At 41.5% G+C, this 14,001-nt stretch overlaps 1 protein-coding gene across 2 annotated transcripts in view; it reads right to left on the reverse strand.

Moving 5' to 3' along the window:
• Positions 1–14,001, reverse strand: part of ZFR2 (zinc finger RNA binding protein 2) — a 115,854-nt gene that overhangs the window by 60,727 nt on the left and 41,126 nt on the right. For both annotated transcript variants that reach the window (XM_088452978.1, XM_088452977.1), the window contains exons 3-5: positions 11,058–11,217; positions 8,933–9,135; positions 7,704–7,886 (exon numbers count right to left, since the gene is read on the reverse strand). In XM_088452978.1, the coding sequence (XP_088309104.1) occupies positions 7,704–7,886; positions 8,933–9,135; positions 11,058–11,217 (546 nt within the window). The remainder of the gene's footprint in view (positions 1–7,703; positions 7,887–8,932; positions 9,136–11,057; positions 11,218–14,001) is intronic.

A 14,001-nucleotide genomic window follows, 5' to 3' on the forward strand; every position in this document is an offset into this window, starting at 1 on the left:
TGCGAAGACACAATCCTGCAGAAGAGAGGAGATGCTTCAAGTAGGGCACTGTAAATTGCCCTGAGCTCCAGCACATTGATAGTGAGATGCGCCTGCTGGTGCAACCAGCGACCTTGAAAGTAGCTGTCCAGTACCAAAGCTCCCCCCATCCATGTAAGCTGGCATTTGTGGTCAGGAGGACCTAATCTCATTTGCCGAAAAGGCAACCGGCTGTGAGATAACTGCTTTGGAACCAAAAGAATAGAGAGATTAGAGACCAAGGGGATAGTCGAACCAGACTGTGCAGTTGAAGATGGGACACAGACCACTGAGACAGAAGGTTCAACTGAAAAGGCTTAGAGTAGAACCGAACGAATAGCTTCGAAGGAAGTCACAGTCTTGTCCAGCACACTAATTTACAGATAAACCGAAACCTTAATTGGCTTCAGGACCATCCTGACTAGTTCCTGAATTGCGTGAGCTTTGTCCACAGGTAAAAAAAGACTCTGTAGGGATGTGTCTAGAATCATGCCCAGGTAAAAAAGAGAAGCTGGGATGGTATCAAACTGGATTTTTTTAAAATTGACAATCCAGCAATGCTGAATAACTTGATGAGTCAAAGGGACACGATGTAGTTTCTCCACCAACTGAGCATTGAGTAGAAGGTAGTCTAGGTAAGGTACTAATGGACACCCACATTAAAATATCCCTCTGCCTCCAAACCCATGATCACTGAATGCAAACCCATGATCACTGAATGAAGTAGCCGTCGTTATGGGTTTCGCACCAAAGGGGGTGTGCTGTCGATGGTGATTGACAGCACGCCCCCTTTGGTGGGCGTGGCTGCCCAGTCGGAGGCGTTCCCATGGGAACGCCTACCATCTGGGTCTGGCCCCACTGACATCACTAGTGTTGTCAGTGGGAGTGATTTTGGCTCTGATAGAGCCAAAATCACTCCAGGGCTTGCGGCAACGAAACCCTACCGCAGGGTCTCGTCGCAATGGTCTTGACCATCGCGACCATCATGGACGCTCGCATAAGCTGTGGGTGGTAACCCACAGCTATGCAAGGGTCCAAGAGGCCGCCTTGCAAAAACAAAAGAAAACACACACAAAAAAAAAAACACGCCCTGATTCAGAGCGGGCGGTCGTTCAGAGCGTCCGGCTCTGAATCAGGCCCCAAGTCTCCTAGGCACCTGCATCCATTTCTGGAGCAAAGGAATCCTCCAATTCAGAGTCCTCCAAAACCTCACCTTCCTCTCCCTGTGAGGATCAATCTATATCTGAGTCATCCCCAGACTGAAGAACGTCCGGGAGATTTCTCTTCTTAGTCAGTCACATAGCAGTTCTATCAGTGCTCCTGAAAGAGGACTCCATCATTAGATCTCCGAATCTCTCTAAAGTTGGAGACTTGCACGAGATTGTCCGCTGATCGGACTAATCCCCTGACCCAGAACTGGGATCAGCCATATCAGACTCTTCCTCGGCAGGAAGTCGCCAACTCAGACATTGCTCCTACTAAGGTAGCCACCCAGGACAGAGACTCAGCCACCACCAGGGTCGAACTGTCAGAATCGCATAAAGCACCACTGTCTGAGCAAGCCTGTGTAAAATTGACACTAAGTGCAGGAAAAAACTTTGGGAAGCAGTTCCCTTGTTGCCGTGCCCTTTCCTGCATCTGAGAGAACACCACACAGGAAAATCAAATCACCAAATGCACCAACAGACAGTTCATGGATGCAGTAGCAGAGAGAGAAAATAGAACTATTTGCTTCACAGTACAGTATACACAATTACATATATGCATAAATAGAATACTGTTAGCATATGCTCCAGAGATCTGGGTATAGCTAAGAGGCACAGGTAAAAACAGTTTATAGAGAAGGAGGAGTGAAAATAACTGGAGCGCACATATAGCAGTCCCACACTCCTGCTCGTGCATGCACACACAGATACCAGTGTAACTCAAGGATCCCTTGCTGATGGCTGCGCTGTGTACTGGATAAGAAGGTGGCTGTCGTGATGCGGGTGCACCAAACCGGAGGGTAGCCTACTCTCTAAAGAACCAGCAGAGTGGATGGTCAATGGGGAGCTTCTATACAGAACAGGCAGCTCCCAGTGCATCCATCAGAGAGGCGGTGCGGGATTGGCCGTGCCACCGCCTACCTTCGCCCCCAGTCCAGAACCACTATTCAACAAGCCAGCACTGTTAAAATGACAGGTGCTATCAAAACATAATGGTCGCACTGCTGGTGGTGGAGTTCTCCCTGCCAGGCATTATAGTGGTGCTTTGCTGCAGCCATAATAGGCTCTCTGTGCCACTGCTCTGTAGCCGGTGCAAGTAAGCGCCATAAAGTCCCCGCTGTGGGTCAATCGAAGGATAATGGGGACCCTCGTCTATTAAGCCCACCATCTCTGCTAATCAAAAGGTGGTGTGTTATACTTACCGCTGCCCAAGCAGGCCGGAGCGCAGGGGAGCCAACATGGGTCAGAGGACCCTGTGGCTAGGGACACTGGCGTCAGTAAGCCGTGGCGGGTCCCCTCCGCCAGTATCTGCAGATCCTCTTGAAATAATGCTCAAATAAAAAAATAAAATAAACTGAAAAGGCTGGAGACCGCCTAAAAAAGTACACAGCTCCCTCGGGCACTTATCTGAAACGGAGTCCAGTTGGGGATAGAGGGGAAGAAGGCCAACTACATTTCTAAAGAATTTTAAAGTGCCAGGCTCCACTCATCACCCATCTACAGCTACCTTACTTGCTATAATCATCGGACGGAGGTACACTCACCCTCTTTCATCTATTGATCTTCAGGCACTTTGAACATTTTATGGGCTGGGAGCTAAAAACTGTAGTGGCTGAAACCGGTAAAAAGGTCAACAATGTCTAGACAGACACCAGATGTTAGAGGCAATAGGTCGACGCAATAAAGGTCAACATGTACAAATGGTCAACATGGTCAAGCGGCCGACAAAAAGATGGTCAACACACAAATGGTCAACTTTTTTTATATGGTTAGGCCAGTGTTTTTCAACCACTGTGCTGTGGCACACTAGTGTGCCGTGAGCGGTTGTCAAGTGTGCCGCGGTGGTCAGCACAGTGCACTTGTACAGTAGTGTGTTTTATTCCTGTGGAGGCCAATATAGTGTGCATCTTTTTATGTGGGAGCTGAAGTTTATGTTTTTTTATTGGTCATACACACCGCATTGCCAGATGGTGTGCCATGGCAATTTTAAAATCTTGTGTAGTGTGCCTAGAGTTGAAAAGGTTGAAAAACACTGGGTTAGGCACTTACTGGAGGGTTAGGGACCAAGGGAAGAGTCAGGGTTAGAATAGCAAAAATGTGTCGACCATTTGTGTATTATCCATTTTCGTGTCAACATTTTGTCTAACATCTGGTGTATATCTAGACACTATCTACCTTTTTACTGTCCATCTTTTATACAACACACAATATACAGAATATATCAGTTATCCCGATGCTGGTGTTTAAGAATAGTGTACTAAAAAAAAAACAAAAAAAAACAAATCAAACCTCTTGAAAAAGTTCCCAGCCAGTATGGAACGAAACACGTTGACTACCTGAGCTCCATTTCATGCTAACAAGGTGACTACACGGCGGACGTGTGCGCTATACCCAAAGGGATTAGATCGTGAGTGCTATCAATTTATTTGAATTGATTCCACGAGGAGGACTGCTTTAACCAGCATGGTGGCTGACTCCAGTGCCTCCGCCACAGCGTTTCTACAGTGTGGCTTCCTGCAGCGTGTCTCCAGCAATCTACAGGGACACTGAGCTGCTGAGTTCTGCATATGCATAGCGGCGGGTCACATAAGACCGAGACTAAGCAGTGTTGGGCCCCTTCATCAAATACAGCTTTACCATTTGCCCAGGACAATATACAACTAGACCTGGAAGGGTAAATATTGTTCATTTTATCCTCGCTACAGCACCTAGCATCATTATTTGCTTCACAGGGACGCCAGTGTAAAGCAATTTAAACATTGGACATTATACAATTGTTATCAAAGCACTTTTTTTTCTTCCATTTTTCATTTATCAGCTCTACAGATTTAATTGAGTATGCATCTCTAGCAACATTTCTATGTAAATAGGAGACTTATGTAACAACATTTCTATGAATTATTATATCACAAACATGGATTGCTAATGAATAGGCCTATTTGTAGGATTGCGCAATAGATTTTATATTTACTGAATTACATATTTATATATCTTTAGTTAATAAATATTCATTGATTTCCAAACCTCTTGTGCCACAAAACAATTTATTATTATTTTAAGAACTAAGCACAGCTATATCCGTTTTATCTTTTATACAATGCTGAAACCAGGGCTGCGGAATCAGACAATTTTGGGTGGAGTTGGAAATATGTACCAACTCCAGCTTCATAATAAAACGTACATTATATAAATATCCGTGATCGCATAAACATACGTACAGGCGTGTTTGTAATAGTACAGGGGATAGGCGGATTACGAATGATGGACCTGATTTAGAGCAGGTGCAAACTGCGCTTTCTGAAAATAACCTGTAGCAGTGCAAGCAAGATGTACACATGCAATGGTTTTTGCTTGCAGTGAAAATACTGCATGATTTTGCATGCACAGATCGGTTAGCTCTATTCTTAGGGGTAAATTTACTAAAGTGAGTTTTAAAAGATGTTGTCCATAGCAACCAGATTCTACTCATCTTCTAGAAGGTGCTAGTTAAAAGTTAATAGCTAGAATCTGATTGGTTGCTATTGGCAACTTCTCTTCTAAAACTCATTACTGAAAAACTCACTTTAGTAAATTTACCCCTTACACTGCATTTTAGAGTTTGTTAGTCTGCCTCCATAACTTCTTTACATTATATTGTGCATTTTTAAATTTCCCCCTGGCAACACAGAATGGTTTTTCCAGGTGTGTATGAACGATTGTTTTAGCATTTCGCCAATAAAACAGTTAAAAAAAAATAAATATAGGAAGGAAAAGAAAGGAAATATCACCAGATTATTGAAAATGCACGCGCACACACTGCTTGATATCGGGAAATTGAGGCTGAGATTTTCATTCTTGACCGATCGTATAATCGAAAGAATGCATATGTGGATATATATATCCACATATGCATTCTTTCGATTATACGATCGGTCAAGAATGAAAATCTCAGCCTCAATTTCCCGATATCAAGCAGTGTGTGCGCGCGCATTTTCAATAATCTGGTGATATTTCCTATCTTTTCCTCACTATGTCATCCTCCTTGTGGGCGTACATATGCAAAATGTGTGGTGGAAAATCAGTAGCTTCTAATAAAATATTGCATAATGTGTAACACATATTGGGGCTTGCAAGTTGCTGAAAAGTCACTCCATTTCTCGTCCCAACCAAAATAAATCTGAGTGCGCAGCTAGTTTAAGTGTGCTACTGATCATCATATGTAGGCTTCTAGGGAAAAGAATTGTACAGTTTGTCATTTTATTGCTCACACTACACTACATTTGCAGAGAGTTAACAGTGCCATCACATCAGTCACTAGGATTCTTGGGCCTGCTTGGAACCAATGACACTACATCCTCCCTAATGCAATAGGAGCCATGAAAACAGTCAGGCATCTTATAGACTCGCAAACTGTTGCAACTATTTCTGCAACAGTAAGGGGGGAATTCAATTAGCCGGAGTACTTTACCACCTGCTAATTGATCCCCTAGGCTAATTCAATTAGCTCCGAAGACTAGGAATTTATTGGGGACGTAGCCTAATCGCAGGCGGCGTGGCCAATCCCCCCTTAGGGAGGAAAAACCGGCCACGCCGAGATGAGCTCTGTGAGCCCCTCAGCCGGGGCAGTTCTAGGGGGGCCGCAAATATCATGATCGCACCCCCCACCACCACCGCAGAGGAGAGGACACTGCTACTGCTCAGCGGTACCAGTCTCCCTTGTCCTACTGCAGCCCAGCATCAGAATTTTTTTTTTCACCTGCTCGGAAGCAGGTGAAACAAATTCCCCGAAAAGGGCAGTTTTTCCGCAATCACGAAAACATATGAACGGGGGAACTTATCCCAGTTTTTATTTTATTTTTTCCTGAAAACGAGAACTTTTTTTGGTGCTGTAAAAACGGAGCGTACTTGAATTGCCTGGAAAAAAAATTGCGGTAAAATCCTGTTTTTACCGCACAAAAAATGATCGTGGGGAATTGAATTCCCTCCTCAGTGGCAGTGACTGATTTTTAAATGAAAAATATGATTAAATATTATACACCCTCTGGGCTTTGTGGCAGTGTGCACGTAAGTACATTACATTTTTGTGCATGCTGCATCCAATGCATTTATGCCAGATGTGCACCTCAATAGAAATTGGCAGCTGTGGAGATAGAGTACAGCTCACAGCATTCTGTTCTGCTTGGTCATGGTCATGTGTGTATAATCTGGCCAATAGCACTAGCCACACAGTAGACAAGCACTATGACTCTTGTGAATGTATGGTACCTGCTACAGCATTTATAGATCACAATCTAGAGCAGCACTTCACAACCGGCGGGCCAATCCTCACGCATATGTGGCCCTCTGCCAGGGCCACCACTATGGTGGCATTTATCCTTCTTCTCTTAGTCAATTTTTTTTCTTAACCATTTTTCTCTGCACATGACAAGGAAGGTGGTAATTACTCAGTAGGGCGGGACTCGAAAGACATACCTGTGACAGTCAGCCCAGCGACCAAACTAGCATTTGTCTTTGCAGATAAGTGGCGCAGAGCTCTAGCAACCATAGCAACCATCAGATTCTACTTCTTTATCTAGCACCTTCTAATAGTGAATAGCTAGAATCTGACTGGTTGCTATGGTCAACAAACTCCATTTCTAAAAACCCACACTTGTGCTTTCCAACTCACTGCTCTAGTTCTACTCGGACAGACTGAGCCACTACATCTAGCCCAGGTAAGAATATACTTTTAATCTGTGTGGTATATTTTGTTGATGAAAGAGTCCTGGCGGTCCTGTAGTAATTTACCTTATTTCGGCGGCTCCAGTGGTGTCTTTTGGGTCCGGTGGTGACATGACAACTTCTGGCTCATCCTGCAGCAGTTCTGGCAGTAACACCCCAACCCTTCCATTAATGCCCAACACTAACCCTCCCCCTCCTGCAGCCTATCCCTAACCCTCCCTCTAGTGCATAACCTTAACGGACCCAACCCGCAGGCTATCCCTAATCCTCGCCTTATTTCCCAAACCTCCGCTCAACATTTCACATGTCCACTTTGTGAATATGTAAACACACTGCATTTTATGTTCCATGTCCATAGCGACATAACGGTTGACATTGTGGTGTTGACATGGTGACTGCATCACATTTTTGGTCCTGCGGAGTAAATGTGTTGCTACAAGGGAAGGGAAATGTTATAGGCTACATGTGATGGCCAAACCCCTAGTAGTAGCACATTCCACTTTGCGTACACTTCTGTCTCTATAGGGGTCTTTTAACAATGCTAAAAAGGCTTTTTCCACTAGTAAATTGATTTATTTTACATGTTTAAGCAAATTAAGTTTAATTGTGGCCACTTCAATGAGTGCAATCTTCAATGCAGCCATGGACTAGAAAAGGTTGTGCTCTCCTAATCTAGAGTAAAAAAGGGAGTTGTGTGCATTACATACTTTTAGGTGCCAGGCTTAACATAATTGGCTGGCCTGTCATTAATTAAATGCCAGTTACAATATGCAGGATTACCTTCTGATGCTTTGCTCCTTTCATGTGTGCAGCATAGGCATCTGCTCCAGTGCACGATATATCACAGAGATTACAATGGAATGGTGTTTGTACCCCCTTGACACTAAGCTGGGAAGAGGATCCAGAACTCAGTGCTCCTTCCTTTTTCTTGTGCTTCTGTCCTTCTAAATGCTCTTTGTAAGTCTACAAAATGGAAATAATTAGTTACAATTAGTTATTACTTTCAAAACATTTCAAAGCAAGGTTTTTGCTGGCGAATCGTCTCATGCAGCAGCTCAGAGTTCAAGGTAACACAAGTAGCATTGCCTGGCCTTAATCTTTAGAAAAGCTATTGCAACTTATAGATGCAGAACAACAGTCCAACATGGGGGGGGGGGGGGGGGGGGAGGTATTCAATGTTGGAATGTTCCACATCGCAGTTTTTCCGGGAATAAAGTATCGGGCGCTCGCCCGCTTTATCCCAGTTTTCAATTAGGAAGCAGCGAAAACGGGAGCCGGCGGAAAGGTATCGCAAAAAAATCGTGAATTTTCGGGAAATGTCCCTGGGTCCCCCCTAAAGATGTCCAAACATGGGTGTTCACTATGGGTACCCGCAATTTAGCCTGCTGAAGTCGGGGATTGTAATAGCCGCGGCATGTGCATAAATGCGGCTATTGAAGAAGGGGTGAAGAACAGTACTTAGGTTTTTTTTTTTTTTTTAAATAACCTGTTCAATCAAATTCAGGGTACATGAAAATGGGTGCAAGCATATTTTAAAGTCCCTAAAATGATTTTTAAAAATTCTTCAAAAATGCACCTGCCGCCACTACCCGCAATGAAGAACACACCTGCCGCATTTAAGGGAACCCCTCTGGATTTAATTTGGCTTTTTTCTAAGCGTGTTCTGTATTTTATTTTTTCACCCCCAAATTTAAAAGGTCATTTTTTGGGGTGTCCCGATTTTTTTTTTTTTTTTTTAAGGGGACATTCCCAGGGGTGCAAGCTATTTTTTTTTTTTTTTTAAGCCTGCACCCCTAAACCCCAATTATGCACTTTTTTTAGCCAGCAAAACGCTGGTGAAAAAAAAACATCCCAGTTTTTTTTACAGTGATTTTTTTGCACCAGCGAAGAGTCAATGTATTTGAATACGGGGATAACTGAAATAGGCGAAAATGACGTCATCGGCGATAAATTATCGACGATTCCGACTTTTCGTAGCCAAATTGAATATGGCCCTCGGTCTTTAATACCTGAGCTCCTGCACAGCTAATTTTGCAGATGTCGCAGTAGAGCAGTTGTGGTTGCCTTGGTGGTCCCTTTAAATTTGGCTTGTATGGATACTTGTCTTTCCTAGCGTAATTTAAGCCAGATCCATTATAGCTAGAGTCTCCAGTGCCATGAGATCCATATCCATATTGATTCTGTTGCACGTGATGGTAATTTGAAGTAGGCTCTGAATAGGAGACAGACAAGAAAACATTTTCAAACATGTAAAAGGCAAAATAAATAAATATATATACACACACAAAATGTCGATTAACCTGGCACTCCCAATAACACACTGTGAATATCTGCTGCCGGTGCCTTCACAAAAAGAATTGATACGATGTAGCAAAGTGCGGCACTCTGGGCATAAATAAGCACACAACTCACGGCTGATATGATCAACGTTTCAGTTCCTGGCAGAACTTTTATCTTGATAAAAGTTCTGCCAGGAACTGAAACGTTGATCATATCAGCCGTGAGTTGTGTGCTTATTTATGCCCAGAGTGCCGCACTTTGCTACATCGTGTATGTATATATATATATATATATATATATATATATATATATATACATACATATATACATACATACACATATACACACACATATATATATACACACACACACACTGCTGATTTTAAAAATGAACAAATCTGAAGTATGCTTAAAACGTTAAAGAAAATGAACATACAAAATCAGGGAGAGTTTCATATTCTGAACACCTCAAATTAAATTAATCATCAAACATCAAGTATTAAAACATGCAATACTAGAAGTAGTTTTTATAAAACCAGAAACACATTCAATATCAAAACTAAAATATCTGAATCAAACATGAAGATTTAAAACACATTTGCTTTTACCTTATGCTTCAATTACACTGCATTTAAAGCCTTTGATCAGAAAATATATATATATATATATATATATATATATTTTTTTTTTACTTGTGCCAATGTATTTTAACGTAACATTAATATATACATATACACACATTACAATTATGTCAATGAATGAACTCCAGGGAAGTGGTTCCTAAAGAGTCCTTAAGGCACCCTTACAATCCAGATTTTAAGAAGATCCATGGCTGATACACTAATCAATTCACCTGTGCGCCAACTGGGATAACCTTATAACCTGGACAGTTTGGGTGCCTTGGGGACAGACTATGGGAACCACTGCTCCGGGGCATTAACTTGGAGGATGGTAGGAAAAGCAATAGAAAAAGGGGAAAAGGTTATTTCTTGTGGTGTAATTGTAGATAACCTTCATTGAACGAAAAATGAAATGTCTATTAACTTAACCTCCATTCATAGCTGAATGGTTACATTTACATGCAAGTTACTGTAATATTTTATGGCAAAAGATTTCAGTCTAGCAAGATATTAGTATAAAGTAAAGGTGCCCCATCCATTAGACGATTCGGACCTTCAAAGCAGCAGATATTTTTCTGTACCCTTCCCCAGATTTGTGCATCGAGACAATCCTGTCTCAGAGGTCTACAGACAATTCCTTGGACTTCATGCTTGGTTTGTGCTCTGACATGCACTGTCAAGTGTGGGACCTTATATAGACAGGTGTATGCCTTTCAAAATCATGTCCAATCAACTGAATTAAGCTGTAGAAACATCTCAAGGATGATCAGTGGAAACAGGATGTACCAGATCTCAATTTTGAGCTTCATAGCAAAGGCTGTGAATACTTATGTACATTGGATTTCTTAGTGGTTAGTTTGTTTATTTTTTTAAATTTGCAAAAATCTAAAAAGAACTTTTTACACGTCGTCATTATTGGGTATCGTGTGTAGAATTTTGAGGACAAAAATGAGTAATCCATTTTGAAATAAGGCTGTAGCATAACAAAATGTGGAAAAAGTGAAGCGTTGTAAATACTTTCCGGATGCACTGTATATGCATACAACTCTATTTGGACGAATATCAGATTTTATCTGTGCAAGCAACGCAGTAATAATTACGTATGACTTGTGTTCAACTCTGCATTTGCACCACAGTATCTGTACAAAAAAAGTGAAACCCTATTCAAAACCAAATCATCATTTAGAAATTTTGTGAACAGGACTAAATTCTAGCTCATGTCACATAATTATACCTGTGCTCAGATCGGAGGGGGGCGTGTTCCATGTGCCTCTTCTGCCCTTCCTGCTTTCCTCCACGTAGGGTTCAGACACTGGATACTCTGGCTCCTGATCTTGATAGAAATGCTTACTGGGATAGCTACTCGATGACGACTGGTCATAATTATAAGTTTCCTAAAATTAAAAACAATACTAATAGTTTATATTGTAACATAATGATGCAAATGCTGAAGTATAAAAAGGTATTCAATTATGAAAAAACAAAAAAACACAATTTACACTACATTTCAATGTAAAAGGGGAGCACAGATGGAAATATTGCGTGTTAAATGCTATACAGGACATAAATACATTGATCTAAAGTGTACCAATCAAAAGATGTTTTCTGTGGTTAAGAAACTACTTGTCACACAAAGGGGCAATATCAGACAACTGGGGTGTGAAAAAAAAAAGTGTGCGCCCAATGCGACCTCTAACATGGAAGCATTCAGATTTAAGATTCTTATTTTATTAATAAGCATGTTAATAAAGGATCTCCAAAAAGCATTCATCTTCAAGAGGAACTGAGACATACAGCATACATCGCTACATCAACTTTAGGGACAAGACTCCTTTGCTCTATTTATCATTTTTAATGACTATACACCCACTATGTACAGTGGGGAACTTGCAGGGACAGCAGTTGCGAAAACAGCTATCCAGCAAGTTACATCCCAGGCATTTTATTGAAGTCTCACGTTTGTTAACCTCTTCAAGGTTACTGATGTGCACGTTTACTTTTATTTAAAAATAAGTTATGTTTAATTGCAAAACTTATTGAAATATTATATATATATATTTATAAGTAAATTGGCCAATATAAATCAATATTAAAATCTATTTACAGGCAATGAATTTATAATTTCTGTGCATTCAATTGGGACACATCACAAATATTCAACAACAATTTGCAACAGTAAAGTGGTGCATTTTTTCGACATAATATAATAAAAATTTTGTGCAATAAAAAACCGGTACGTAATCTACATAGGTTTAGGATATGTGATTGTATTCATCTAGCGGATTTTTGTATTGTGTCTATACAATTCCATTTGTGGACATTTAGCGCTCATGATTTTTTGTGTCAGTGTATATTCTATATGTATTTCTTGTGCCAGTGCGTCTGTCTGCCGGCGCATATTGATGACATCACTCCCAATCCATGCCACGAGTCTCCGCTTCTCCCAGATTCTTTCTAGGGATGGACATCGGAAGCCCACCATCAAATTGTGGCTGGGCTTCCGCCATTAAAACTAAAGGTCATAGAAAAAAGTATTCATAGGATTTGCGCATGCGCGATAAACCCTGTTTACGTATGTGCAATACCCCTGCAACACGGCCGGCTATGGGATGATCTCTACATATGCAGGAATAGAACCGCAAGTCGTCATCTCCAGGTTTTACAGAAAACGTAAAGAGTATGCCCAAGTAACAAGGCCGTTTGCGATCAACCAATAAAAAGTTATGGGGGGGAGTAGATATTGCTCACTACCCTCATTCAAATCAAAAATTGTAACCATAGATTTGCATTCAAGTATGGTGAGAAATCAAACACGAGTTTACTAGAATTCAAAGCGGGAGTTGCAGCAACATTAATTCTAATAGGTGGAAAAAATTAAAAATGGGAAGACCATCCAACTCTAATGTGGAAACACCACCAAAAAAAGCAAAATGTTTGGCAGAAGGTTGTACCCTGAAATAAGATTGGAAGGAGCTGGACATTATCCTTCCCCCCCCAAAAAAAAAATATTGGATCTTAAAAATCCTCCACGATTTCACAACAAAAACTGTACCAGGCACACTTGCTACATTTGTGGAAAATGCAAAGATTCAGTGTGTCCAGAATGTATGGAATCATTTCATACGTAACCACCAAATGCCAAATGTACACATGTGGCCAGTACATTTTTCCAGCTTTTCACCATTTATATAAAAAAATAATTTTTTGTTAAACTTGTTATTTATGATCTGTTCAATAAAATTAACTTGTAAACCTCCATAGGCTTAAAGCAGTTTACTCCATCTGAAAATTAACATGGCCAGACATCAAAAAGCTTAGCTTTTTGGAGTTTTGCACATAAGGCTGAGATCGTAGTCCCCATTGTTAATAATGGGGACTACGATCGTCAGTGCTTATTAGCACTCTGCTGGACATTTCTGTGAAATCTTCTGCATTGTGCCATTAGTACATTGCAACAGTACAGAAACTGCAGTTTCTAGATAATTTAATGTATAATTTTATGAAAAAAGCTTCATACATAGGCCCTTAAGTGTTTCTACAAATTCCACAGATTACTAGAGGTATCTTCTAATACAGTGTTCCACTAATTATTCACGGCATTAGAACAGTAATTCTAAATACGTAAACACAATAAAAGTCCAGGATAATGTATATCCATGATTAAGCACAGATTACATAATTAGTACCTCAGTCATTTTAATTTAACCATCTGTGCTCAAGCATAGATATCCTTGAAACCTGCATAAATTAGTGTGACTTGAGGACAGAGGGGGTATCCCCTTGCCCACAATACTGCCCCCAACTGCTAACTACCTTTACTTCCCCGTACTACCTGCCACCAACCATTCCTTGCCCACTGTACTGCCCCAACTGTTATCTACCTTCATACCCTCCAAAACCCCAACACTGCCAGTACTGCCTGCCCCTAACTGCCCTCCTTGCCCCAGCTGCTCAACCCCTCCATACCCAGACTGTTTCATACCCTTATCCACCTCTATCCGAACTGCTGCCTACTACCAGCACTGCCCCAACTGCTGACTTCATTTAACCCCTCTCTACCTCCAGCACTGCATGCCCTTAGTCCCTCTACTCAACTGCTCCCTGCCTCAACCCCCAGCCCTACCCCAAATGCTCCCTGCCCAACTGACCAAGGTGCCACCTACCCCTCCTCCAACACT

The sequence above is a fragment of the Taudactylus pleione genome, unplaced genomic scaffold (genome assembly GCF_031769625.1).
Source record: "Taudactylus pleione unplaced genomic scaffold, aTauple2 ptg000560l, whole genome shotgun sequence".
Lineage (NCBI taxonomy): Eukaryota > Metazoa > Chordata > Amphibia > Anura > Myobatrachidae > Taudactylus > Taudactylus pleione.